Genomic DNA, 20,327 nt, shown 5'->3' with positions numbered 1-20,327 from the left:
TAGGGATTGGCTGAAATCGTGACCATTTGCGTTTGGCAACCGTCATCGCATCCACCCACCAGAAAGGACGTATCCCCAAATAGTTGAGAGCTGCCGTGCGCTGGTGCTGGGACGACCGATGTAGCGCACGGGCACCAACAGACTGGCCACGACGTTTGTCCTCCACTGTCGCCAAATCCGTCCGAAGACTTCCGCCGATCATCCCGCCTACCCAGTCCGATATACTAGAATTTGTATGTCACCGGCTACGTGACCGACCACATTGTCGTTCGCAGGCTGATATTACCACGCCATTTTCAAGCACTCGTTGCTGCCGTGTCGGCCTGCCACAACAGCACCTCGATGTCGCTTCATGGTAGACGATCCTATGTAGCCGCAAGCGCTGCGATACAAGGAACCTGCCCATGACGCATCTCAGTGCTTATCCTTGCACACGACGCTGGCGCACGAAGGTTGCGTGTGCTTAGCTTCAAGCACGGGCGCTGGAGACCATAACGGCACCTGAATTCTCGTCCTATCGCGCTCCGATTGGCCAGCTCGTTATCGCTCCATAAAGTGCGCTCCGGTCCTCTCACGTGCGCCGCCGCCGGATGCGGCCGCAATATCGTGTATTGCAGGTCCTGTGAGAGCGTATACTTTAGATTGGCCAATCAGAGCTGATATGTGTATTTTAGCCAATGGAACACGCGATGCACATCGATTGGTTGAAATAATATTTGGTTCCCAGGCTTCGTCATCCGGCGGGGTTCCCAGCCAACCAACCGGTAACGAAGCCAGGGTTTCATCCTGCGGTGGCTCACTCTCTTTCTTTGGCATTATAGCTGCAAAAGTTTAATCAGGATGACCAACTTGCACTACACGCACCCCCGTAACTACGGCAAGGACTCGCGCCACTGCCGCACGTGCGCCACGACCCGTGGTCTCATCAGCAAGTACGGCCTCAACATGTGCCGCCGCTGCTTCCGTGAACGCGCCACGCAGATTGGCTTCATCAAGGTACCGATTGCGAGTAGGCGCCGAGATGCTCATGTTCCCTGCTCTTGTAGTACCGGTAAATTAGCACCATGGCCTCGCGCGCCTGGTGTTGTTGGAGAGACAAGGCCGCCGCGCGATGCGCAGCATTCGACTTCGGTGCTGTGGAAAGAAAGGGACATCCATACCAAAGTGGCGCCGTGACCGCCGTTGTCTGGATTTAACACGTTCGTGGTAACATGGTCATTGCGCTATACTCGTGCGTCTCGGTTCGGCGCTCGGCCACGGCGGCTGGCGCAGCTTCTAGGACCGCATCTTGTACCTTCGCCTGTTGCTACGCACGTACTGTCGTAGTGCCCTCTAGAGCCAACGTCCTGTAGGCATATAGAGCGAGCCTCACGTGGCACGAGAGCGCGCTGGCGCCTCATGGAAGCGAGACGTATACGGCGAGGCCGGCCATGAACCTTGCGCTGGTGGCCCTTGTTGTTGGAACGCCTCGTATCCGGATTCCTTCGACTGACAAATCTTGCGAAATGGATTTCGAGCCGGAGTATGCTCTCCTGCGCGCAGCGACAGAGCGCGCGTGGGCGATCGAGAAGCGGCTTGGCGTGTCCATGCTCGACTACCACATGGACGACAACCGGCGCATGGATTGGCGGACCATCGACATTCCGCGCGACGTCGCGTCACGCATCGCGCACATCGCGACCAAACTCCGGGACGATCCGAGCATGGAGATGGCAGCCCCCAAACCGCTGCGTCGGAAACCTGCCGTAAAGCCCAAAGCACCGGTGGTCACGCCAGTCGCTGTACTGCCACGAGCCGCGCCCAAGCCCGAGACGCCAGCGCCTATCGCGCCCGTCCGTGTCATCAAACCTGCGAACGAAGCGCGTGCGACGGCCCTTCGAAAAGAGATCCGCGACGCCCGGGCGCAGAAGGAGAACGACCGCAACAAGGCGAACGAGGCGGCCAAGAACACTCTACCAAAGCGCGTCCGCAGGCAAGAGCCACCGCCGCTGTCGGTCGCAACGGCGCCACGGAGCATCGAGCCACTGCCAGTGTTGCAGCTCACGACACCGCCCCGCCCTTTATTGGCCACACGCTCTCCTCCACGACCCGCCACGCCACCACTCGCTTCACCTTCTCCTCTCGCGCCCTCACAGCGCCCCGTCGTAGCGTCTGAGGCGCCCGCGCAGCCTTCCTCACCTTCCATACCCTTTGAAGGCAAGCAAGTTCCAGACGCATCGTCAGCTTCGGCGCCGTCTTCGCCAGTCCACGAGGACCTGCCGCCAAGGCGCGTTGCACCGACCCAAGTCCCGTCTGCGATCGGGAAACAAGTGCGCTTCCTCTGCACGGTGGCAAGCGCTAAGATATGATTGTACTAGGTGCTCTCGGACCACCGGACCATGCCATCAGCGACGTTTGGTTTCCCTGCCGACGTCGTGTATGGCGGCGTCAGCACAGGTCCGTCCATGACGCTGCTTCGGCGGCTCTTCAACGACCTCGACAGCGACCGCGACGGGTACCTCACCAAGCTCGAGGTCTCGGTCGCGCTGCACCGCCTCCGCATCACGCTGCACCCGACGCGCATCTCGCTCTTTTTCGAACAAGCGGCGCAGCTCGCACACTCGTCGCGGCGCCTCATCGAATTTCGGCAGTTTGCCGCGTTCGTCCTGGCCGCGCACCAACACCCGGAACGAGACGTCGCAGTGGCGCCTCCAAAGCCGCCGCCGCCACCGACGACGCCAGTGCCGGCGCCGATTGTCGTGGCGGACACTTCAAGCGATGCGCCGCCGATGCACGTTGTCGAGGCGTCGGTCACCGACTACGTGGTGAATCGCATTGTCGAGTCGCTACAGAGCGAGATGCCGCCAGAGGTTGCTGCGAGCCTGGACGAAAACGTAGGCTTGTCGACGATTTGGATGACTTTACGTTTGGCTAGGTGCTGCGGGAGCTCACGCGGCAGCTGCTTGCCGACCAGAGTAAGTGGCGACCCGCAGCGAGCATCGATGAGCTAGAGCCAAGCCAGCTCACGGAGCCACCGCCTTCAGAAGTGCACGAGCTCGAGCCGGACGACGATAGAACCATGCTCGACCTGGTCAAGACGCTAGTTCAAAACGAGTTGCGTCGCGAAGTGGCGACTCCGCCGATGACGATGCCACCGCCGCAGCCAGTGGTAGCCAAGGAAGTCACCGACATGGCCACCGACACGACCGGCTTGGCGCCACCCGAGCCGCCATCGCCAGTGGTCGAAGACAAGGAAGTACAAGTGGTTGCTGACGAAGGGGAGGCGGCACCGGCGCCGTCTTGGACGCTGGAGGACCTTCCAGGGAGAACCCTCCTCGGAAAGCTCCTGCACGCGTCGCCCGACCAGCGCGCGTCCATTGCGCAGCAACGCCGCACGGACGACCCTACACCACTCATGACGACGCTTCGGGCGCTTCGCATGCAGCGGTTGCAGCGCACGTCCGCACCCGCTCCCCTCAATATCGCTCATATCGTGCCGGCGCCGCCCGTAATCCCGCCGCCAATGACAGTGGTTGACATGCCACCGCCACCCGCGCCACCGCTGTCTCCAGTCACAGCAACTTCGTACCCGTCACAGACTCGTCACGAGCCTGAGATGGCGCCCGCGGCCTCCAAGCTCTACGCCGTACCTTTGGAGCGCGAGGTGGTTGCGAGTCTTGCATCGCTCTCTCGGTACACATATGTCTCGATACATTGATACTTATGTCAAGTGTAGGTCGTCCGAGGTCAGCGCGAGCTTTAGCAGTGAGAGCCGCTGCGATAGCGACCGTGGTGACGGTATGTCTGAAGGCGAGCTCGTGGAGCCAAACACACTGAGCGACGGCGAGATTCTGGACGACCCGCTCGTGCGAGCAACGTTTTACCACACACAAAAGCTCTCGCTGCAGCGCAAGCGGGAGCGTCGGCGCCTGTCGCCATCGTCGTCCATCGAAAGCGGCGAGCTCTTCCATCAGGTAGAGCGTCCTCCATCATCGCACGCCAAGTCATGGTTCGATGTAGCGAGATATCTTTCCCAGTCCCTGCGACAGCCCGCGCAGCGACAGCACCGGCTCACATGCCTCCTCCTCTTCCTCGTATTCCAAGGGCTCGTTTACGGGCTCTGTTCGTGCAACGTCGTCCACGGGCAGCTTCGAGTCGGGCCAATATGCGCCCTAAAGTTGACCTTCGACATTGCGGTCTTGTGGCTGAGTAGAGGACGAAGGTGATTGTCGTTTGGGTGCTACGCCCATGTATCGCACCACCAAGCGCTTTCTACGCTTTTGCAAGGAACAAGACAGTGTCTTATTGATTTGCCTGTAGCGACGCATGGAGTTGGCAGCGCCCAAGGATGCTACCGTCAGCAGCGGCGGCTCCTTGGTCCAGTTGGGTGCGCGAGATCCTTGCTTGGACGACTCTGTGTTGTACGACGCACTACAGCGCTTCGTCGTTGGTTGCAGCAGATGCACGTGTCGAGGTCCCGCTGCAGTGAAATTGCGAGCGCCGAGTCAGTTTGAAAGGCCAAATTGCGTGCATCTAGCCAGTCGACCGCGATTGGACCGTTATTTATATATTTATACGCATACAAACCGCAAGCTGCAATAGAATTTGTCGCCCGATGCTCGCCAAGGCCACGTCCATGGGCGCGTCGGCGCTCGAAGCCGCGTCGGCGACGGCGTCCGTCGCCAAGGAGAAGGCCGCTGCGACGGCGGCAGTCGCCAAGGTGAAGGCGTCCCAAGCGGCGACGATCGTGCAGGCCAAAGCCGGCGAAGCCAAGGTCGCGGCCTACACGGCGGCCGGGAAAGCGCCGCCGGTGGTCTCGTCCGACAACCCGTCCGCCGATGGAGAGACCAACTCGGGCTCGGAAACCGAGTCGGAAGGTCTCTTGAGTGAAGCGCAGAACCAGTGCCAATGCTTTCCGAACCTCTCGAAGAAGGAGCGGATCCAGGGCGCGATCGCGGCCTACGCCGCCGGCGCGCTCTTTAGCTTTCTCTCGACGCTTCTCATGTTTGGCGGCCCCAAGCACGTGAAAGGCTTTGCGTTCTTCTACACGCTCGGCAACATTTGCTCGATCTCGAGCTCCATGTTCCTCACGGGCTTTCTCAACCAGTTCAAGGTTATGTGCATGCCTATCCGGCGCGTCGCATGCATTGTCTGGATCTCGTCGATGCTGCTCACGATCATCGTGGCCGTGACCATGGCCCGCCCCGGTATCCTCGTGCTCCTCCTCGTCTTCATCCAGTACTGCGCCATGCTCTGGTACGGCGCCAGTTTCATTCCGTACGGGCGAGCGATGCTCAAGAAGATTTGCTCGAAAGCAGCCGCGCAGGCCACGACGGCCGTCTGATCGCCGCTTCTCCTTTGACTTCCATACATTGCCATATCCCTTATAAATACATATTTGTCAGCGCACCGTGTAGAGGTACGCGAACGCGTGCTTGGCCCACGACACCGACACCTTGGCTTGCACCGGCGGGTCTGCGAAGAGCGTGCACGCGTTCCCGTCCCGCATGCAGCGCGCTTCGCGGTGGCGCTCGCAGATCTTCTTCATCGTGACAATGCGCTTGAGGTGCTTGAGCTGGAGGAGGAGGTCGCAGACCGCGCTCATGACTTCGGGCGGGAAGAGCACGTTGTTGATGAAGACGACGGTGGCGTCCATCATGGCGAGCTGCGTCACCGGGTGACAGATGTCGCCCTGCACGATCGAGAGCGCTTTGTCGCTCACGTGCTCGGGGTACGTGGCGCGGAGCCGGTCCAGCGCGCGCTGGCCCTCGACGACGCGGTTGAGCATGAGCTCGATGCCCCGCGCGTCGCGGAGGCCCGTCTCGAGTGCAACTTGCACGACGATCTTGCCCGTGCCGCAGCCCAAGTCGTAAAAGACATCCGACGGTTCGAGGGCCAAGAAGGGCATGATCGTGTCCGTGAACGCGTCCGGGAGCACCTCGCCGTACGTGAGGAGGCGCTTGAGGTCGGCGGCGCTCGTCTTCTCGACGAGGCTCGACTTGGCGCACTGGGACGTTTCTTCGCGAATGACGTCCGGGTTGACCTTGTACATGGCGCGGTCGTCGCGCTCGACCTCGGCAAACACCTCGGTCAATATCTACCGCACAATGACGACCGTCAACGAATGCATTTGAATTGCATATATCGCAAAGTGTACCTTGAGCACCTGCGTCGGTGGCAGCGCCGATGCTTTGGACGACGGCGCGTCCGGCTTGGCCTCGAGCACGATCGGCTGTGCTGCCTTGCTGGGGGTGGCAGATGGCGTCGCCGTCGGGTCGACCTTGACCGTTTCCATCTTGTCGCTCAAGCGCCGCATGTCACGCCGATTCTTGCGGTTGCTGCGCGGCAGCGGCGCATCGACGATGGCGGCTGCGGTGGATGTGGAGGCCGACGCCTTGGTCGGCTTGACAATGGGCGACCCATCGTCGTCGTCATCGTCTGGGTCGGTGAACTCGATCGTGAGCGTGTCCGAAATGTTGACCGTGCGCGAGCCGGGCTTCTTCTTCTCGGGCACGGGCGTTGCGCCCGACGGCTTGTGCTTGCGCTTGTCCTTGGCGCCCCCGCGCGTCTCCTTCTTCGGCGTCACGTAGCTCATGGTGGTTGGCCTCGGCGGCTTATTCCTCCAAGGGCAGGGTGTTTAAAACATGAAACGTATTCAGATGTTTAAAACGTTGATAAATTTCGGCATATGCCACAGCTTGGCCAGGAAGAAGAGAGAGTGCTGGTGAGAGTGCTGGTGAGAGTGGCGAGTGTGCACACGGTCCAGCCATGCGGCCAGGGACGGACGAGTACCGCCGCCGCCGGTCGCAGAGCCAACGCGCGTACATGGCCCGGCAAAAGTCGCACACGCAGAGCCTCGCGAACGAGGTCATGTCACTCTCTCATGAGCTAGCTCGCCTCGAGGGCAGGCGGGACGTCCTCTCCGACATGCTCTCCCAGTCGATCGCGATGAACGAGACGCGGTCCGAGCGGCTCATGCACGAGTACGTACGCACGTTTGCACATGGCTTCCGCCAGCGGGACGTGGTCATGGCCAGTAAGCAAGACCGCTTCCTCCGCGCCATCATGGACCCGGCCATGGTCTTCCAAGGTAGGCACTCGCTCGATACGTTCATGCGCATCTTCCAGCACTACTCGTCGACACACGCGGGCTTCGCCATGCGCTTCGTCTCTTGCCACGTGACGCTTGCGGACGACGGTGGGCTGCTCGCGTGCACACTGCAGCTCGTCGTGCAGCAGCGCATGACGCGTGCGTCGCTAGCTCTGTACTTTCCCCACATCCTCCACGACGAGGTCCTCGTCCAGGAGCTCATCGGACACACCATGGAGATCCCGCAGACGTCCGTCTTTTCGTTCGGGCTCGACGGGCGCATCGTCGCATATGACACGAGCATGGCCCTCGCCACCGCACTCGCCAAGGTCTTGCGGTCGCTGGAACGGGCAACTTTTGTAGTGAGCCATAGCAAGCTCACGGAAGCGCCACCAGAGCATCCGCTCTGAGTATTGGATACATGACGTGGCATTCTCTCGTGTCACTTGAACTGGCGTGCTGCACAATATTGCATTGGCATCGAAGGCAGACAGGGCAGCATACGTAGTGGCAAAAGCCGACCCTCAGACAGAACGTGTGCTGCGGGTGGCGTCCCTTTGATTGTTCGAGGCCCCGTAATACTGGCGGGGCTGTTGCATTTGTCGAGGATCGAACTGTGTCCCTTGACGTCAAGGGGCACGCAGTAGGCTTCAGCCCTCCATACGCCGCCGCTTGAGCGCGGAAGGTCTGCCAGTACAACTGCGTCGTTGCTAGTATGCGTTGCACCATACTAGAGGCTTGTCGCCGCCCTGCGTAGCTGTGCGAGCAGGCCTCCAGTTGGAAGAATAGTATCGTGATAGCTTTGTTGTCGGCGACTTAGGTTTATGTGAACTCCCATGCGCCTACACGAGCGGGAAGGTGGCACAACGGGTCCTGCGTGCAGCAAGACGCTTGCGGATGATGCTTGGCCGCTCCATGGACGGGGCTTGACATTGGTTGCAAGGGTTGTCGATACATTCGGAGGCGCGTAAGTGGTACGGTAGGGCGTGGAAGGCAAGTCGTCTCTACTTGGGTCGACGCTGCTTGGCCCTCGCTCAGCGCATCTCGATCATCCTCCGGCTTTTGTCGTTCCATCGTGCACCGTAGTACCAGTAGGACGATTTGATCGCCGACGGTATCCGATCTTGGCGCGTTCCACGGACAGGCGCAGGTTCCATCTCGCGCGATGAGCGCCCGCGACGTCAAGTGGATGGCCTCTGGACTGCGCATCGCCCAGCACTCACGCCAGGTGCGCGGCCTTGCCGTGCAATCGAAAGGTTAAAAAGCGGCGTCACCCCGCGTCTATCGACAGGCCATGCGCAATCTACCGTAGGCCCCATGGTATGCCACGGTGCGAGTACAAGGACGGTTCGTTTCGTCAACCGACGAACTGCATCTCGTGGCCTTGCTCTGCACCACTTGAGATGACCGATGCTCACGGCCATGAGCCTGCTCCTTCTCCTGCTTTCGTCGCGGCCTTGTCGCCTCCGACGACGTCGCTGCCACCCCGTCGCTAGCTCATGTCACCTCCCCGCCGGCCATGCACCTCCAATGACACCTCGGCTCACGATATTATATTACAAATCGACCAATCGGGCCACTCTGACCCGATAAAGTGCGCATCGACACGCCGGATACCACGTCCGGCGTTGTATCCTACGCCTGTGCATGGCCGCGCGACGAGCAGCCGTCGTGGCCCTGGTCACGGCAAGATCGCCTTGCGTCAACTGCACGGACGCAGTGCCACTGCCACGGGCATGCGCTGGCAGCGGCGGCGCGGCCCTCCGTGGTGCCGCCATGGGCGACGAGGGCTTCCTGGCATGCACCTTGGTGCGGCGAAGAGGCAGGACAATGCTGCAAAGCCGATCGCAGCGCGTGGCCACGCAGGCCGCATAGAAGAGGCTGACAGCCCTGACGTGGCGCTCAAAGACACACGCAGCAGCGTCTGCATCGCAGCCACCGAAACACTACTCGTCGCACGAAGAGGGCCATCGCCAGCAGGCTCCCGATTATGTGCGGATCGCGCGCCGCAAGTCCGTTACTGCGTGGCCCATTTCGCACTTAGCTGGATTTTCGCATGTTTATGGGAAAATCTGCATTTCTATAAAATACCGGTGGCATTTGAAGGTCGACGAAGACCACATTTCCGAAAAAGCCGACGACGATGATCCTCCTTATCGCGTCGGTCGTGATCCTGAGCGAGACGCTGCGCAGCCTGCTCCAGGACGCCTTCGCGGTCCTCTGCCAGCAGCTCGCGGATGCGCCCGTCTTCTTCTCGCTACTCTTGGCGGTGCTTGCGGCCTGCTGCGCGCTCCGGGCGTCGCTGCTCCAGACGATGAACACGACGTCGGTGCTCATCATTGGCTTTGCCGCCGTCTCGTACCGCGCGACCGAGCACGACATTCCGCGCCCGCTCTCGTTTGTGCAAGCAGCCGGCGTCATCGCTCTCGTGTACCTCCTCGGCTTTGTGGGCATGTGGGCCGTCAAGCCGACGCCCAAGTACACCAACGACAAGTACACCGAGGCGAACCGTGACGCGGACGTCATTATCATTGGCGGTGGCACCACGGGGTGCGCCATGGCGATGGGCCTCGCCAAGCAAGGCAAGAAGGTGCTCGTGTTTGAAAAGACGCTCGAGTACCAAGACCGGTTCGTGGGCGAGCTCATGCAGCCCGGTGGCCTCGACGCGCTGCGATCGCTGGACCTCCTCGATTGCGCCGAGACTGAGACGGACATCAAGGCCGAGGGCTACACGATCGTCAAGACAAAGAAGGGCACCGAAGACCACATCATGCTCCCGTACCCCGAGCGCGTGCCCAAGACGTTCTCCGAGTACATGGGCTTTGCGCGTGGCGACAATGGCACGGGCAAGCAGCACGGCCGCGGCTTCCACAACGGCCTGTTTGTCGACCGCCTCCGCGCCAAGGTCTTTGCCCACGAGAACGTCACCTGCATTGAAGGCACAGTCACCAAGCTCGTGTCCGACTCCAAGACGGACATTTGCCGCGGGGTTCAGTACCGCCGCAAGGCGACGTCCGAAGACGTCGAGATGCCGACCGAGCACGCGAAAGCACCGCTTGTCCTTGTCTGCGACGGTCTCTGGTCGGGTCTCCGCCGCGAGCTCTCGACCGAGTCGCCCAAGCAAATTTCGAGCTTCATTGCCATCTTGATGAAGCACCCGCCCATGGAAGCGTCGGTGCCGTACCGCGGGTACGGCCACGTCATCCTTGCCGAGCCGTCGCCGATCGTTGTCTATCAAATCTCGCCGACCGAGACGCGGGCGCTGGTCGACGTGCCTGGGAAAGTGCCGAGCCAGAGCAACGGCGACCTCACCAAGCACCTCCTCAACGTCGTTGCGCCGCAGATGCCCGAGGCGTCCCGCGCCGCCTTTGTCACGGCCGTGCAGGACGGCCCGGTCAAGTCGATGCCCAACCGTGAATTCATGACGACGCAGCCGAGCCTCGGCCGCTGCATCATGATTGGCGACTCGTGGAACATGCGTCACCCGCTCACGGGCGGCGGCATGTCGGTCGCGCTCCGTGACGCGGTGCTCCTCACGTCGCTCCTCGAGAAGACCGACCTCGTCGACGCCGACGCGATCGCGGCCGCTCGCCATGCGTTTGAAGAGCAGCGCGTGAACCACTCGTCGACCATCAACATCCTCGCCAACGCCTTGTACCACGTGTTTTCGATTCCGGACGGCTACTCGAACGCGGCCGCGCGCGAAGAGATCCGCGAGAGCTGCTACCAGTACCTCAAGCTCGGCGGTATGTTCAGCTCGGGCCCGCTCGGCCTCCTCTGCGCGCTCACGCCCAAGCCAGCGGTGCTCGTTGCCCACTTCTTCATGGTGGCCGGCTACGCCGCGTCGCGCGTCTTGACGCCGTTCCCGACCCCGAGCAAGCTCCTGCATTGCTACCGCGTCTTCCACGAAGCGTGCTTGATCATCATGCCGCTCGTGCTGCGCGAGGACGTCACGTTCCTCGCGTGGGCGCCGCTCGCCGGTCTCATCAACCTCCTCTTCCCGTTCCGCCGCTAATCGCAATGTATATTTTCGTCCCAATTTGAAGTCTTGGAGTGCACTTGATCGCAGAGCCAGCCTCAAGCCGTTGCTTGTTGGTCGTAGAGATGCAGAGATTTCGCTCTGTTCTGCATACATGTACCTCTAGCGTCGCGCGACTGCTGGGAACGCGGGAGGCCGGTCCGCAGCGTCCATGCATTTTCGAGCGCTCCTGGAGGTCCTCGCCATGGTGTGCGAGCGACTCGGTGGCCCACAAACTCGGGGCAACGTTGGCAGGGACATCGCCCGAGATGCGTATCGTCCAAGATGCGTGGCCAGCGCTCTTTCGATCGAGCGGTGGTTGGAGAAGTGCACTGTACAAATCGGTCGCGTGCGCCATCATCGATGCAGTTCAATCACGCGGGAACACGAGCGCGATGTGGTCAGGAGCACTGAACGGCGGCTGCGCTACAACGCGATCACCTTGTCGAGAGTCGAAACCTGTGGTGCACACTCGGTAAAAATCACAACGTAGATATCCGGCCAAGCCCCCGATGATGCTACATGAGCTCGTTGGGTCGAGCACGCGCCGTGAGCTCACGCCGTGGACCGTGTCGTCGCCGCACCCGAACGATGTTGGCTAGGCGCTGACTAGGGGTAGGGCTCCGTAGCCGCGCAGGTGACCGGCCTTCTCCGTCGTCTCTTTTATGTGCCGGTTTCCATGCGCCCAGAGAAGCAGCGAAATCATTTGTGCCAAGTAGCTCTGTGCTGAACACGACGTCGAGTGCCATCGGTGGCCAACCTCGTGGAGCCTGGCAGCGAATAATGGAGCGTACTCGTATCTCGATGCTCGATGCTCGTACCTCGGCAGTAGACGACTCTGGACATGGGTGCACAGGAGCTTGATCCGTCAACGCACCAGCGAGAACCAGCAGTGGTGACGTTACGTGCGCCCAGATGCAAGTCGCCCTATCACTCGCAACTCGCAACTTGGCACAAGCGAGCCAGCCGGCACCAAGAACCATGCGGGTTCGTGGGCCTTCCTGACCGCATCCCGTGGCTTTGTTCATCGCTCGCGGTCGTCTCTGAGAGCGTTTCTATACAGGCTGCTGTGCGGTGGGACGACGCCCCGCTTCCGAGCGGCGTGCTGGCGTTAGAGGCTGCGACATGTCCGGTGACTGATTGCATAAAAGTCTTTTGTGACTGACCGACCGCCTGGCCACTTTGCATTTTGGTCGGGTCGAATTAAGAAGAAGAAGAGCATGTTCCGACTCAACTCCAAGCGCGTGTTTCCGAGTGAGGAAGAGAAGTTGCTGCACCGTCGCCGGCTCCGCGCGTCGAACCAGCGCGCGCACGTGGCCCGTCGGCGCGAGACCATTGAGCGCCTGAGCCGCCAAGTCGACGCGCTCGCGTACGAGACGAGCCGCCTCGAGGGCAAGCGCGAGTCGCTCAGCGTGACGCACCGGTACCTCAACGACCACCGGAGTGTCAAGACGGTCCACGAGTACCTCCGCGTCTTTCAGCATGGCTACAAGACGTCGCTCGATAAGGAGGCGACGATCCAAGAGCGCTTCCTTCGCTCCATCATGCGCGACGACCTCCGGTACTTTCACCTCATTGGCGTCGACAAGCTCCTCCACGTCTTCCGCGTCTACTGCGCGTCGCACAGCAATTTCTCCATGTGCTTTTTGCGCTGCAACGTGATCCAGAACGACGACGACGGGCTCGTGGCGTGCCACGTCACCATGATGGTGTCCCAGCGCATCACGCGCACGACGCTCAGCATGTACTTTCCTCATATCCTCCATGACGAAGTGCTTGTGCAAGCGCTCATTGGCCGTCAAATCGACCTCCCGACGACCTCCATCTTTGGCTTTGACGAAGATGGACTCGTCTCGTCGTATACTGCCAGCATGGACTTTGTCGGCGCCTACATGCGTCTCCTTGCCGACCTCGAGACAGTTGCTCGGCTCGTTGGCGGCAACATGTACCATCCGAGCAAGCTCCAGAGCTTGTCCTAGTCGCATAGTAGTACTTATACATCGTAAAGCATTGGCATTTTGTTGTTAATCGGCTTCATCTTGGCCCAACGACTACGAGGTTCGTTTCCGCTTGGAGCTCGATGACGTCGACGACGACGTGCGCTTCTTGCTCGAGCTGGAGCTGGAGCTCGACGGCTTGGCCTTTGTCGCCAAGTGCTCTTCTTCGGCCACGACCTTGGTGCCGAGCTCCTCGTTCTCCTTCTCGATGAGCTTGGTGAGGAACTCGCCGCGCTTCTGGAGCTCGAGAATCGTGCGCGACTTGAAGAACCAGTCAAAGCGGAACTGCCACGCCTTGCGAATGTCCTCCTTGATCGCGACCCAGTCGCCGCCGACGCCGTGCTTGTGCATCATGCAAATCAAAAAGACGTCCTCGTCCATCGTGAAGCCCTTGCTCTTGTACCCGCCGGGGTACGTGAGCTTCATGTCGCGCCACGGGTTCTTGTACCGAGCGACCTACACAAACCGTAAGGTATGATGATTCCAAACTCACGAAGCTCAGTACCTTGGAGGCGAGGGCTTCCTTGATCGCGAGGTTGCGCTGGATGCGCTTCTCACCGCGCTCGATGCGGTCCATGTACTTTTGATATTCTTCAAGCTCGGTCCCGCGCGCCCAGAACACGTCATAGTACTCGGCGACGCGCGCGACGTCCTTGACAAGCAGCGTCGCGACTTCGAGGCAGACCGCATCCTTGTCGCTGCGACCAAAGCGCTCGCAGCTCGCCACAAACTGCTTGAGGTCGCGCCGGCTCCAGTCGCCAAACCCGTCAGCTTCGAGCGCCTCGAGCTCGGTCACGTCGGCGGCGTCCATGACCATGTTTTCGAGCTCGGCCTCGAGCTGCTTGGACTTGAGGTCGTCGCCCTCGAGCTTTTGCTTTTGCTCGTCCGCCTTGGCTTCCTTGATGAGCTTGATGTGCTCCTTGCGCGCAAACTCGACGTCGTAGCGCTTCTGGAGCAGCGCCGTCATGCGCTCGCGGTCGAAAAACTGAAAATCGTGTACGACTGGCACCTTGGGCTTGTTCTCTTCGTCGGGCTTCTTGGTCTTCTTCGGCTTGGTCTGGCCCGTCTGCTGGCGGTAGTACTCGTCCACGTCGTAGTTCTTCTTGCGCTCGCGCGCGGGAAGCGCAATGAACGTCGACGGGAGGACCGAGCCCGACTCGGCCGCGTCCTTGGCAAAGTTTTCACCCTCAAAGTCGTACAAGCTCGAGACGCTCGTGAGGCTAAAGTTGGCGAGGTTGTGCTGCATGTCGTCGACGACCTTGGCCTTCATGGCCTCGGTGCGCTCCTCGCCTTTTGCCAAGATCGCATCAATGTCGTCGTCCGTGATCATCGAGCCCTTGGCGTTGAAGATTTCGTCCGCACCAAAGCGCACCATCGTCATGAGCTCGTCTTTCGAGAGCTTTCGGTTCTGCTGCGCGAGGCGGCCTTGCTGGATGATCGCTGCGTCCAAGTAGAGCTTGCGCTCGGCACGCTCAATGATCTTTTCTTCGACGGTCCCGTCCGTCACAAAGCGGAAGACGCGGACGAGCTTGGTCTGGCCAATGCGGTGCGCACGGTCCATCGCTTGCAGATCCACTTGCGGGTTCCAGTCCGAGTCGAAGAGAATCACGATATCGGCGGTCGCCAAGTTGATGCCGAGGCCGCCCGCGCGCGTGCTGAGGAGGAACACAAACTTCGTCGAGTTGGGCGCGTTGAACACGTCCATGTACTCGTCGCGGAGCTCGCCTTGGGTGCTGCCGTCGAGGCGGCAGTACTCGTGGTCGTTGTAGCGCATGTAGTCTTCCAAAATGTTGAGCATCGACGTCATTTGGCAGAAAATGAGCACGCGCGAGCCTTGGGCCTTGAGGCGCGGCAATAGCTTGTGCAGCAGCGTCATCTTGCCGCAGTTCTCCCAGAGGTGCGGTCCCTCCTTGTACGGCGGGCCCGGCTCAGCGCCGTCAAAGAGGTACGGGTGGTTGGTCACTTTGCGGAGCTGCATGAGGATGTTGAGGAGGCGGACGCGGTCCGAGCCGCCAATCGAGTTGAGGTGCGTCGCGTCGCGGTGCAAGACGCGCGTGTACCACTCGCGCTGCATTTCCGAGAGGCCGACGTAGAGCTTGGTCTCGATCTTGGGCGGCAGCGAGTGCTCGACATCCGACTTGAGGCGCCGGAGGAGGAACGGGCGCAGCACCGTGTGGAGCTTCTTGATGACGTTCTCTTGGCCTTGCTCGCCGTCCACATTGAACCACGAGTCAAAGTCCTCGGACGCCGTAAAGACATCTAAGATACAGCATGATTCGTGAAGGGGGCGTGAGGGGCCGTGTACCAGGGAGAAGAAAGTTGAGGAGCGCCCAGAGCTCGTGGAGGTTGTTCTGGAGCGGCGTGCCCGTGATGAGGAGGCGGTGCTCGACGTCAAACTCGCGCACGACGGTCGAGAGCTTGGAGTTTTCGTTCTTGATGCGGTGCGCTTCGTCAATGAGCATGTACTTCCACTTGAAGCGCTTCAACGTCGCCTTCTCGATGATCGCGACTTCGTACGAGAGCACGCACGCGTCAAACTTGGTCGACTTCATCGTCTCGCGCAGCACGTTGCGCTGCTCCTTGTCGCCCATAAACTTGAATGCGCGGATGGACGGGCACCACCGGTTGAGCTCGCGCATCCAGTTGCCGACCGTCGACTTGGGCACGATGATCATGTGCGGACCCTTGATGGCTACGCAAGTCATGAGTATAGGGGATTATAGGTCGGGTCGACGCACCGCGGGCTTCGCGCAGGTACGCGAGAAGCGAGATGGACTGCAACGTCTTGCCCAACCCCATTTCGTCGGCCAGAATGCCGTTGACGCCGCAGTCGTGGAGACGGATCATCCAGTTGAGACCTTCGAGCTGGTACGGCTTCATGGTGCCAAAGGCGATGTTGGATGGCTGCTTGTCGAGGCGCGTGAAGCGCGACTCTTCCATCGCGAGCAGTGCTTGATCTTCGGCCGAGTCGTCCGCCTTCTTGCCCGACCGGCGGTTCTCGCCTTCCTGCTTCTTGGTCTCCCCGCGCTTCTTGGTCATGGCTTTCCCCACGGCCGACGTCCCGCCCATCAAGAACGACGTAAAGACATCCGACTACGCATTGCACATGAGTTCTGGACGTAGGAAGGAATGCCAAGCATTTTTCATCGCAGGAATGAAAGCATGCGTGGCATCATCATAAAGAGATCCTACCTGGGCCATGAGGAATTGAAGTCGCTTGTCCGTGGGGCGGATGTTCTTCTGGGCCTCGGCGTCGGCTTCTTCTTCGGCTTCGCGCAGCGCCTGCAATGTCTTGAGCTGGGTCTCCTTCTGCTTGCGGAAGGCTTCTTCTTCTTCGCGGAGGAGTGCATCGCGGGCAGCCTTCTCTTCCGGCGACAGCGCTTCTTCCTCTTCTTCCTTGGCGGCGATGGCTTCCAAGGCGCCACCAGCATCTTCGTCGTCCTCGACGCCAGAAGCATTGCCATCGTCCGAGTACGACTCCACGTCCGAGTCGTGGGCCGCGGCCGCGTCCTCGGCGCGCTTCGTCGGTGACTTTGTCGTGGCCATAGACACCCCAGGCTCCAATTCCAACAATACGAAAACGCTTGGCGAAAATCCTGTGTTCTGACTGGCTATAATTCCTTTCTCAAGGTCCAGGATTGGCTGAAATGATGCATTTTTGAGATTGGTACAAATCCAAATCTTTTTCAAACAGCAACAACGCTGCCGGGTCCTTTATTCGGCGTACGATTGGCCAAAATAGGATCCCGCCAGGCCGTCCCGCCCTCGGATTGGGCCATGGGCAGTGGCGAGAGAAGTAGGCGAGGGATCCTGGCAGCGCCACTGCGTGCGCGAGGACATTGCCCTTGAGCATGGGGGTCCGCGGCTGTGTGGTCCCGGTGGGCCCGTCGCCAGAGGTCGCCGACCGCGTGGGGCCGTGGCCACGGACGAAGAGTATCCGGATAACGAACGCCATCCGGAGGCTAATTTCGGAACCTCATCACACCGCTCGTTGACGCAAGAGACTGCAATGGCGAGTGACAGCGTCGGCTCCTTGGGGTTCTTCACGGGCGTCTCCGTGGACGACAAGAAGTACGAGAGCCTCCTCGAAGACCTCCGCGCCCATGACCTCTTGGGCCCCGTGGATGATGCGCTGGACAACTACCCGTACCCGATGGGCACGACGACGGCCTCGAGCCGGCCGTTCGTGCTGCATGACAACCTCTCGGCCATCTTTATGGGCAACGTGCATATGCCGGGGAGCGAAGCGCCGCCGGCGAACGAGCAGCCTAAGCCCAAGGGGAAGGTGAGCGCGCCTCCAGGGTTTGCGGCGGCGCCCCAAGGCGCTGCGCCGACCCAGGCCGACTTGGAGTGGGCGCGCAGCCAGCAAGAGTTTGCGATGCTCCGCGAAGAGTTCTCGAAAAAGGCCGCGCCGGAAACCGCGGCCTTTGGCTTTGGCAACGCCGGTCTTGGCATCTCGAGCGCGCCGTCGTCGACCTCCGCGTATCTCTACGCGGAAGACGATGAAGACGATGGCATTCTGGAAGACCTGAAGCTCAAGTCGTTGGGCTTGACCGAAGACGAAGAGACGGCAGCTCCGGCGAAGGCGCTTGCGGTGCCCCCGCCGCTCCCGACGACGATGCCGACGCCGCCGCCTGGCTGGGGCCCACCCGCGGGCGCGTTGCCTCCTCCGGGTATGATGCCGCCGCCCGGCACGATGCCGCCTCCTGGTGCCATGCCGCTGCCGACTGGCAACATGCCTCGTCCGCCGCCAGGCTGGCGTCCCGAGCACGGCCCGCCGCCGCATCCGCAAGGTATGATGCCCCCGCACGGGTTCCCGCATCACCCGCCGCCGCACATGTTGCCGCCGCACATGATGCCGCCGCCGCACATGATGATGCGTCCGCCGTTCCCGCCGCCGCCGCACGTGCTCTTGCAGGAGCGCGTCTTCCAGGTCATGATGCCGCGTGACATCCAGTTTGTCGTGCAGCAGGAGCTCAAGCAAATCCGGTCCAGCGATCCGTTCAGCGACGACTACTACTTCCACAACTACATGGTGGTACGGCGCATATTCCTTCCGCTTCGTCACACTCAACTCGGTGTAGAAGCGCGATCGGGCCCGTCAGCAAGCGCTGCCCGGGCAACCGCCGCTGCCGCTGCCGTCCTGGAAGCTTGAACACGTCAAGTCGTTCGACCCGCGGGATGTGTCGCGTGCCAACAAGTCGCGGACGTGGGAGACGGAGAACCATGTGCTTGGCCGGACCGCCAAGACAAGCTTGTACCGGCCGCGCGAGCTCCTCAACTTGCACAAGGTTGACGAGCAGCCCAAGGACGTGACGGTCGTCGATGTGCTCAACCGCCCAGAGGAAGAGCTCGGCGCGTCCGTCTTCCGCAACGAGGCGTGGTCCAAGCGCCAGCGCATTGATGCCGGCATTGTCCACCTCCTCGCGCTCCAGGACGCGCGCCATCTCCTCGACGCCCGCCGCGTGAACGTGCAGCAGTTCCACCAGATGGACACGGCGCAGATGGACCCGGCGCTCATCAAGCTCCGCGAGCGCACGACGCGCCTGCTCTTGGACCTCGCAAGCGTCCTCGGCGTGAGCACGATCAACGGCGAGGCGACGTGCGACCCGCCGGCGCTCGAAGCGATTCTCTCGGTCTCGAAGGGCAAGAAGCTCGTGTGCCGCGCGCTTCCGCTGCTGCACCCGTCGGCGCGCTTTGTGCTCTTCCCGTTCCTCGTCCAGTACATGCTGGCGCAGACGCAGCGCATCACCGATCAGTTGACCGCCGACGAGGCCGCGGCCGACGACCGCCTCGCGCAGACGCTGGTGGTCACGATGATGTACCACTCGGTGCCGGCCGATGTGCTCGCCAAGGCGCTCGCGTACGCGCTGGACCGTCAGTCGCTCGCGTCGCTCTCGCTCGTGCTGCACCACCGCGTACGTGCCAAGGCGAGGGTTTTGGTTAGGACGCTGATTGGTGTACGTAGTCGCGCGCTGAGCTCCTCCAAGCGCTCTTGCAGAAGGGCGGCACGACGTGCGAGACGGCCGCCGAAGACGTCAAGGCCGCGTGGTAGGCCACTCGTCTAGGTGAAGAGCCGTTTCTCATGTGTGTGGCGTCTGGTAGGATGAAGTACCAGGACCGGTTTGTGGACCTCGCGTCGCAAATCAAGGAGGCTGCGATGCAGCAGCCGTGAACCATCATCTTTTGCATATCCCACTTGCATATTTCACTTCCGCTGTGCGTTTGAATAGAAGACACACTGCATTTTTGACGTATGTCTCCGATATGAGTGAGTGTACTCCTAGGTCATCGTGTCGACCATGTACCCTTGCAGACGGTAGCAGGCAAGGATGTTGCTGCGAACCCTAGCCCTGCCCTAATCTCCGAAAGCAGCGGCATCGTTTGCAAACGGGCCTTTGTCATGTCAAGGGGCGTGGGCGTATGCGAAGTCTTAATAACGAAGATAACGCCGAACACGTTCATATAGATAAGGGGCGCGGGCCGACAGTGCCTCTCAAGCCGCAATTTTTACAATATGAATTTCATGACCGTATTTATCTCCTTCACATCGTATTTACGGTCACATATACGGTATATTTGCGGCGTGTGATGCACATCAGAGCGACAGGGCGCGAGGAACTGTGCGCATTGGTTTTTACGAAGTGCTTTTACAATTTCCCGCCTTTTCCCCTGAAAAAGCTCCCGAGTTTTCATTCATTTCTCATTTTGCACGGGTCTGCACGCCGCCGGGTCGGGGTAGCCTTGGCGCTACGCCGACGTTAGGAGATCGCAGCATTCGGCCCACGGGCTCTGCCATCCTTTCCGGCGGTTGTCGCTCGCTTGTGTTGGTTTACTATTAGGAACATAGAAGCGTAGTTGCGTAGTACTTGTGTAGGGAAGAAGCATCGTCCATCGCATGGCCATTTCCTCGGTGCCAGGCAAGCCCATGCCTTCGTCGCATCGAGAGCACAACATGTCCTTTCATGTCCTTGATGCAACGAAGGTGTGTGCTAGATCTGGCAACCGGCTGCGTGTAGTGAGTGATTGGTACAATTGCTGTCGGGCCCACTCGGTTGAAGCCAAGCCCTCGGCAAGTCCATCTCGCTCAATCTCGTCAAGTCCTTTACGCTCAATGGCCATCGGTGTTCTCCAGAAGCAAACACCCGATGCACTAGGTCATTGGATGCGATGAACTCAAGGCCACCAAGCTGTGGCACGCTCGCAGCATTTCGTTCATTCCCAACGTCGCCTTGTTCAGCAG

General features: G+C 60.7%; 10 protein-coding genes across 10 annotated transcripts in view; 7 read left to right on the top strand and 3 right to left on the bottom strand.

Moving 5' to 3' along the window:
- Positions 1 to 726: 726 nt before the first annotated feature.
- SDRG_06506 (40S ribosomal protein S29) lies at positions 727 to 1,282 on the top strand. Its single transcript, XM_008612287.1, has 2 exons — positions 727 to 996; positions 1,047 to 1,282. The coding sequence occupies exons 1-2, from the start codon at positions 841 to 843 to the stop codon at positions 1,053 to 1,055; spliced, it is 165 nt and encodes a 54-aa protein (XP_008610509.1). The 5' UTR covers positions 727 to 840; the 3' UTR covers positions 1,056 to 1,282.
- A 218-nt stretch (positions 1,283 to 1,500) lies between these two features.
- On the top strand, positions 1,501 to 4,294 carry SDRG_06505 (hypothetical protein). The gene is made up of 5 exons (XM_008612286.1): positions 1,501 to 2,309; positions 2,358 to 2,873; positions 2,915 to 3,672; positions 3,716 to 3,953; positions 4,000 to 4,294. Exons 1-5 carry the CDS (start codon positions 1,506 to 1,508, stop codon positions 4,153 to 4,155), a joined length of 2,472 nt encoding a protein of 823 aa, XP_008610508.1. The 5' UTR covers positions 1,501 to 1,505; the 3' UTR covers positions 4,156 to 4,294.
- Positions 4,295 to 4,594: 300 nt separating this feature from the next.
- On the top strand, positions 4,595 to 5,323 carry SDRG_06504 (hypothetical protein; the record flags this gene model as incomplete). Its single annotated transcript, XM_008612285.1, has 1 exon — positions 4,595 to 5,323. One exon carries the CDS (start codon positions 4,595 to 4,597, stop codon positions 5,321 to 5,323), a length of 729 nt encoding a protein of 242 aa, XP_008610507.1.
- Positions 5,283 to 6,670, bottom strand: SDRG_06503 (hypothetical protein). Its single transcript, XM_008612284.1, has 2 exons — positions 6,137 to 6,670; positions 5,283 to 6,076 (listed from the first exon to the last, which is right to left on the bottom strand). Exons 1-2 carry the CDS (start codon positions 6,572 to 6,574, stop codon positions 5,381 to 5,383), a joined length of 1,134 nt encoding a protein of 377 aa, XP_008610506.1. The 5' UTR covers positions 6,575 to 6,670; the 3' UTR covers positions 5,283 to 5,380.
- A 27-nt stretch (positions 6,671 to 6,697) lies between these two features.
- On the top strand, positions 6,698 to 7,536 carry SDRG_06502 (hypothetical protein). The gene has a single exon (XM_008612283.1). The coding sequence runs from the start codon at positions 6,748 to 6,750 to the stop codon at positions 7,477 to 7,479; it is 732 nt and encodes a 243-aa protein (XP_008610505.1). The 5' UTR covers positions 6,698 to 6,747; the 3' UTR covers positions 7,480 to 7,536.
- Positions 7,537 to 9,163: 1,627 nt separating this feature from the next.
- SDRG_06501 (hypothetical protein) lies at positions 9,164 to 11,108 on the top strand. The gene has a single exon (XM_008612282.1). The coding sequence runs from the start codon at positions 9,213 to 9,215 to the stop codon at positions 11,082 to 11,084; it is 1,872 nt and encodes a 623-aa protein (XP_008610504.1). The 5' UTR covers positions 9,164 to 9,212; the 3' UTR covers positions 11,085 to 11,108.
- Positions 11,109 to 12,029: 921 nt separating this feature from the next.
- On the top strand, positions 12,030 to 13,115 carry SDRG_06500 (hypothetical protein). The gene has a single exon (XM_008612281.1). It carries the CDS (start codon positions 12,308 to 12,310, stop codon positions 13,064 to 13,066), a length of 759 nt encoding a protein of 252 aa, XP_008610503.1. The 5' UTR covers positions 12,030 to 12,307; the 3' UTR covers positions 13,067 to 13,115.
- On the bottom strand, positions 13,075 to 16,653 carry SDRG_06499 (hypothetical protein). Its single transcript, XM_008612280.1, has 5 exons — positions 16,277 to 16,653; positions 15,823 to 16,177; positions 15,390 to 15,776; positions 13,590 to 15,343; positions 13,075 to 13,540 (listed from the first exon to the last, which is right to left on the bottom strand). The coding sequence occupies exons 1-5, from the start codon at positions 16,628 to 16,630 to the stop codon at positions 13,139 to 13,141; spliced, it is 3,252 nt and encodes a 1,083-aa protein (XP_008610502.1). The 5' UTR covers positions 16,631 to 16,653; the 3' UTR covers positions 13,075 to 13,138.
- A 415-nt stretch (positions 16,654 to 17,068) lies between these two features.
- On the top strand, positions 17,069 to 19,408 carry SDRG_06498 (hypothetical protein). Its single transcript, XM_008612279.1, has 4 exons — positions 17,069 to 18,122; positions 18,169 to 19,002; positions 19,053 to 19,135; positions 19,190 to 19,408. Exons 1-4 carry the CDS (start codon positions 17,094 to 17,096, stop codon positions 19,257 to 19,259), a joined length of 2,016 nt encoding a protein of 671 aa, XP_008610501.1. The 5' UTR covers positions 17,069 to 17,093; the 3' UTR covers positions 19,260 to 19,408.
- Positions 19,409 to 20,237: 829 nt separating this feature from the next.
- The window catches only part of SDRG_06497 (hypothetical protein), a gene marked incomplete at its 3' end in the record, with an annotated part of 2,517 nt that continues 2,427 nt past the window's right edge, over positions 20,238 to 20,327 (bottom strand). Inside the window, exon 5 of the mRNA XM_008612278.1 lies at positions 20,238 to 20,315. Within this exon, the coding sequence (XP_008610500.1) occupies positions 20,238 to 20,315 (78 nt within the window). The remainder of the gene's footprint in view (positions 20,316 to 20,327) is intronic.

The sequence above is a fragment of the Saprolegnia diclina genome (genome assembly GCF_000281045.1).
Source record: "Saprolegnia diclina VS20 unplaced genomic scaffold supercont1.18, whole genome shotgun sequence".
In the NCBI taxonomy this organism is placed as follows: Eukaryota; Oomycota; class Saprolegniomycetes; order Saprolegniales; family Saprolegniaceae; genus Saprolegnia; species Saprolegnia diclina.
This window is presented reverse-complemented; position numbering and strand designations above follow the sequence as displayed.

Excerpts from the sequence above, each read along its gene's own strand:
- SDRG_06506 (XM_008612287.1), top strand. The coding sequence starts at position 841 with ATGACCAACTTGCACTACACGCACCCCCGTAACTACGGCAAGGACTCG.
- SDRG_06505 (XM_008612286.1), top strand. The coding sequence starts at position 1,506 with ATGGATTTCGAGCCGGAGTATGCTCTCCTGCGCGCAGCGACAGAGCGC. Across the intron at positions 2,310-2,357 it reads CGTCTGCGATCGGGAAACAA|GTGCTCTCGGACCACCGGAC; the intron begins GTGCGCTTCCTC and ends TGATTGTACTAG. Across the intron at positions 3,673-3,715 it reads AGTCTTGCATCGCTCTCTCG|GTCGTCCGAGGTCAGCGCGA; the intron begins GTACACATATGT and ends TGTCAAGTGTAG.
- SDRG_06503 (XM_008612284.1), bottom strand. The coding sequence starts at position 6,574 with ATGAGCTACGTGACGCCGAAGAAGGAGACGCGCGGGGGCGCCAAGGAC. Across the intron at positions 6,077-6,136 it reads CACCGACGCAGGTGCTCAAG|ATATTGACCGAGGTGTTTGC; the intron begins GTACACTTTGCG and ends ATTGTGCGGTAG.
- SDRG_06502 (XM_008612283.1), top strand. The coding sequence starts at position 6,748 with ATGCGGCCAGGGACGGACGAGTACCGCCGCCGCCGGTCGCAGAGCCAA.
- SDRG_06501 (XM_008612282.1), top strand. The coding sequence starts at position 9,213 with ATGATCCTCCTTATCGCGTCGGTCGTGATCCTGAGCGAGACGCTGCGC.
- SDRG_06500 (XM_008612281.1), top strand. The coding sequence starts at position 12,308 with ATGTTCCGACTCAACTCCAAGCGCGTGTTTCCGAGTGAGGAAGAGAAG.
- SDRG_06499 (XM_008612280.1), bottom strand. The coding sequence starts at position 16,630 with ATGGCCACGACAAAGTCACCGACGAAGCGCGCCGAGGACGCGGCCGCG. Across the intron at positions 15,344-15,389 it reads CCTCAACTTTCTTCTCCCTG|ATGTCTTTACGGCGTCCGAG; the intron begins GTACACGGCCCC and ends GCTGTATCTTAG. Across the intron at positions 13,541-13,589 it reads AGGAAGCCCTCGCCTCCAAG|GTCGCTCGGTACAAGAACCC; the intron begins GTACTGAGCTTC and ends CGGTTTGTGTAG.
- SDRG_06498 (XM_008612279.1), top strand. The coding sequence starts at position 17,094 with ATGGCGAGTGACAGCGTCGGCTCCTTGGGGTTCTTCACGGGCGTCTCC. Across the intron at positions 18,123-18,168 it reads ACTTCCACAACTACATGGTG|AAGCGCGATCGGGCCCGTCA; the intron begins GTACGGCGCATA and ends AACTCGGTGTAG. Across the intron at positions 19,003-19,052 it reads CGCTCGTGCTGCACCACCGC|TCGCGCGCTGAGCTCCTCCA; the intron begins GTACGTGCCAAG and ends TGGTGTACGTAG.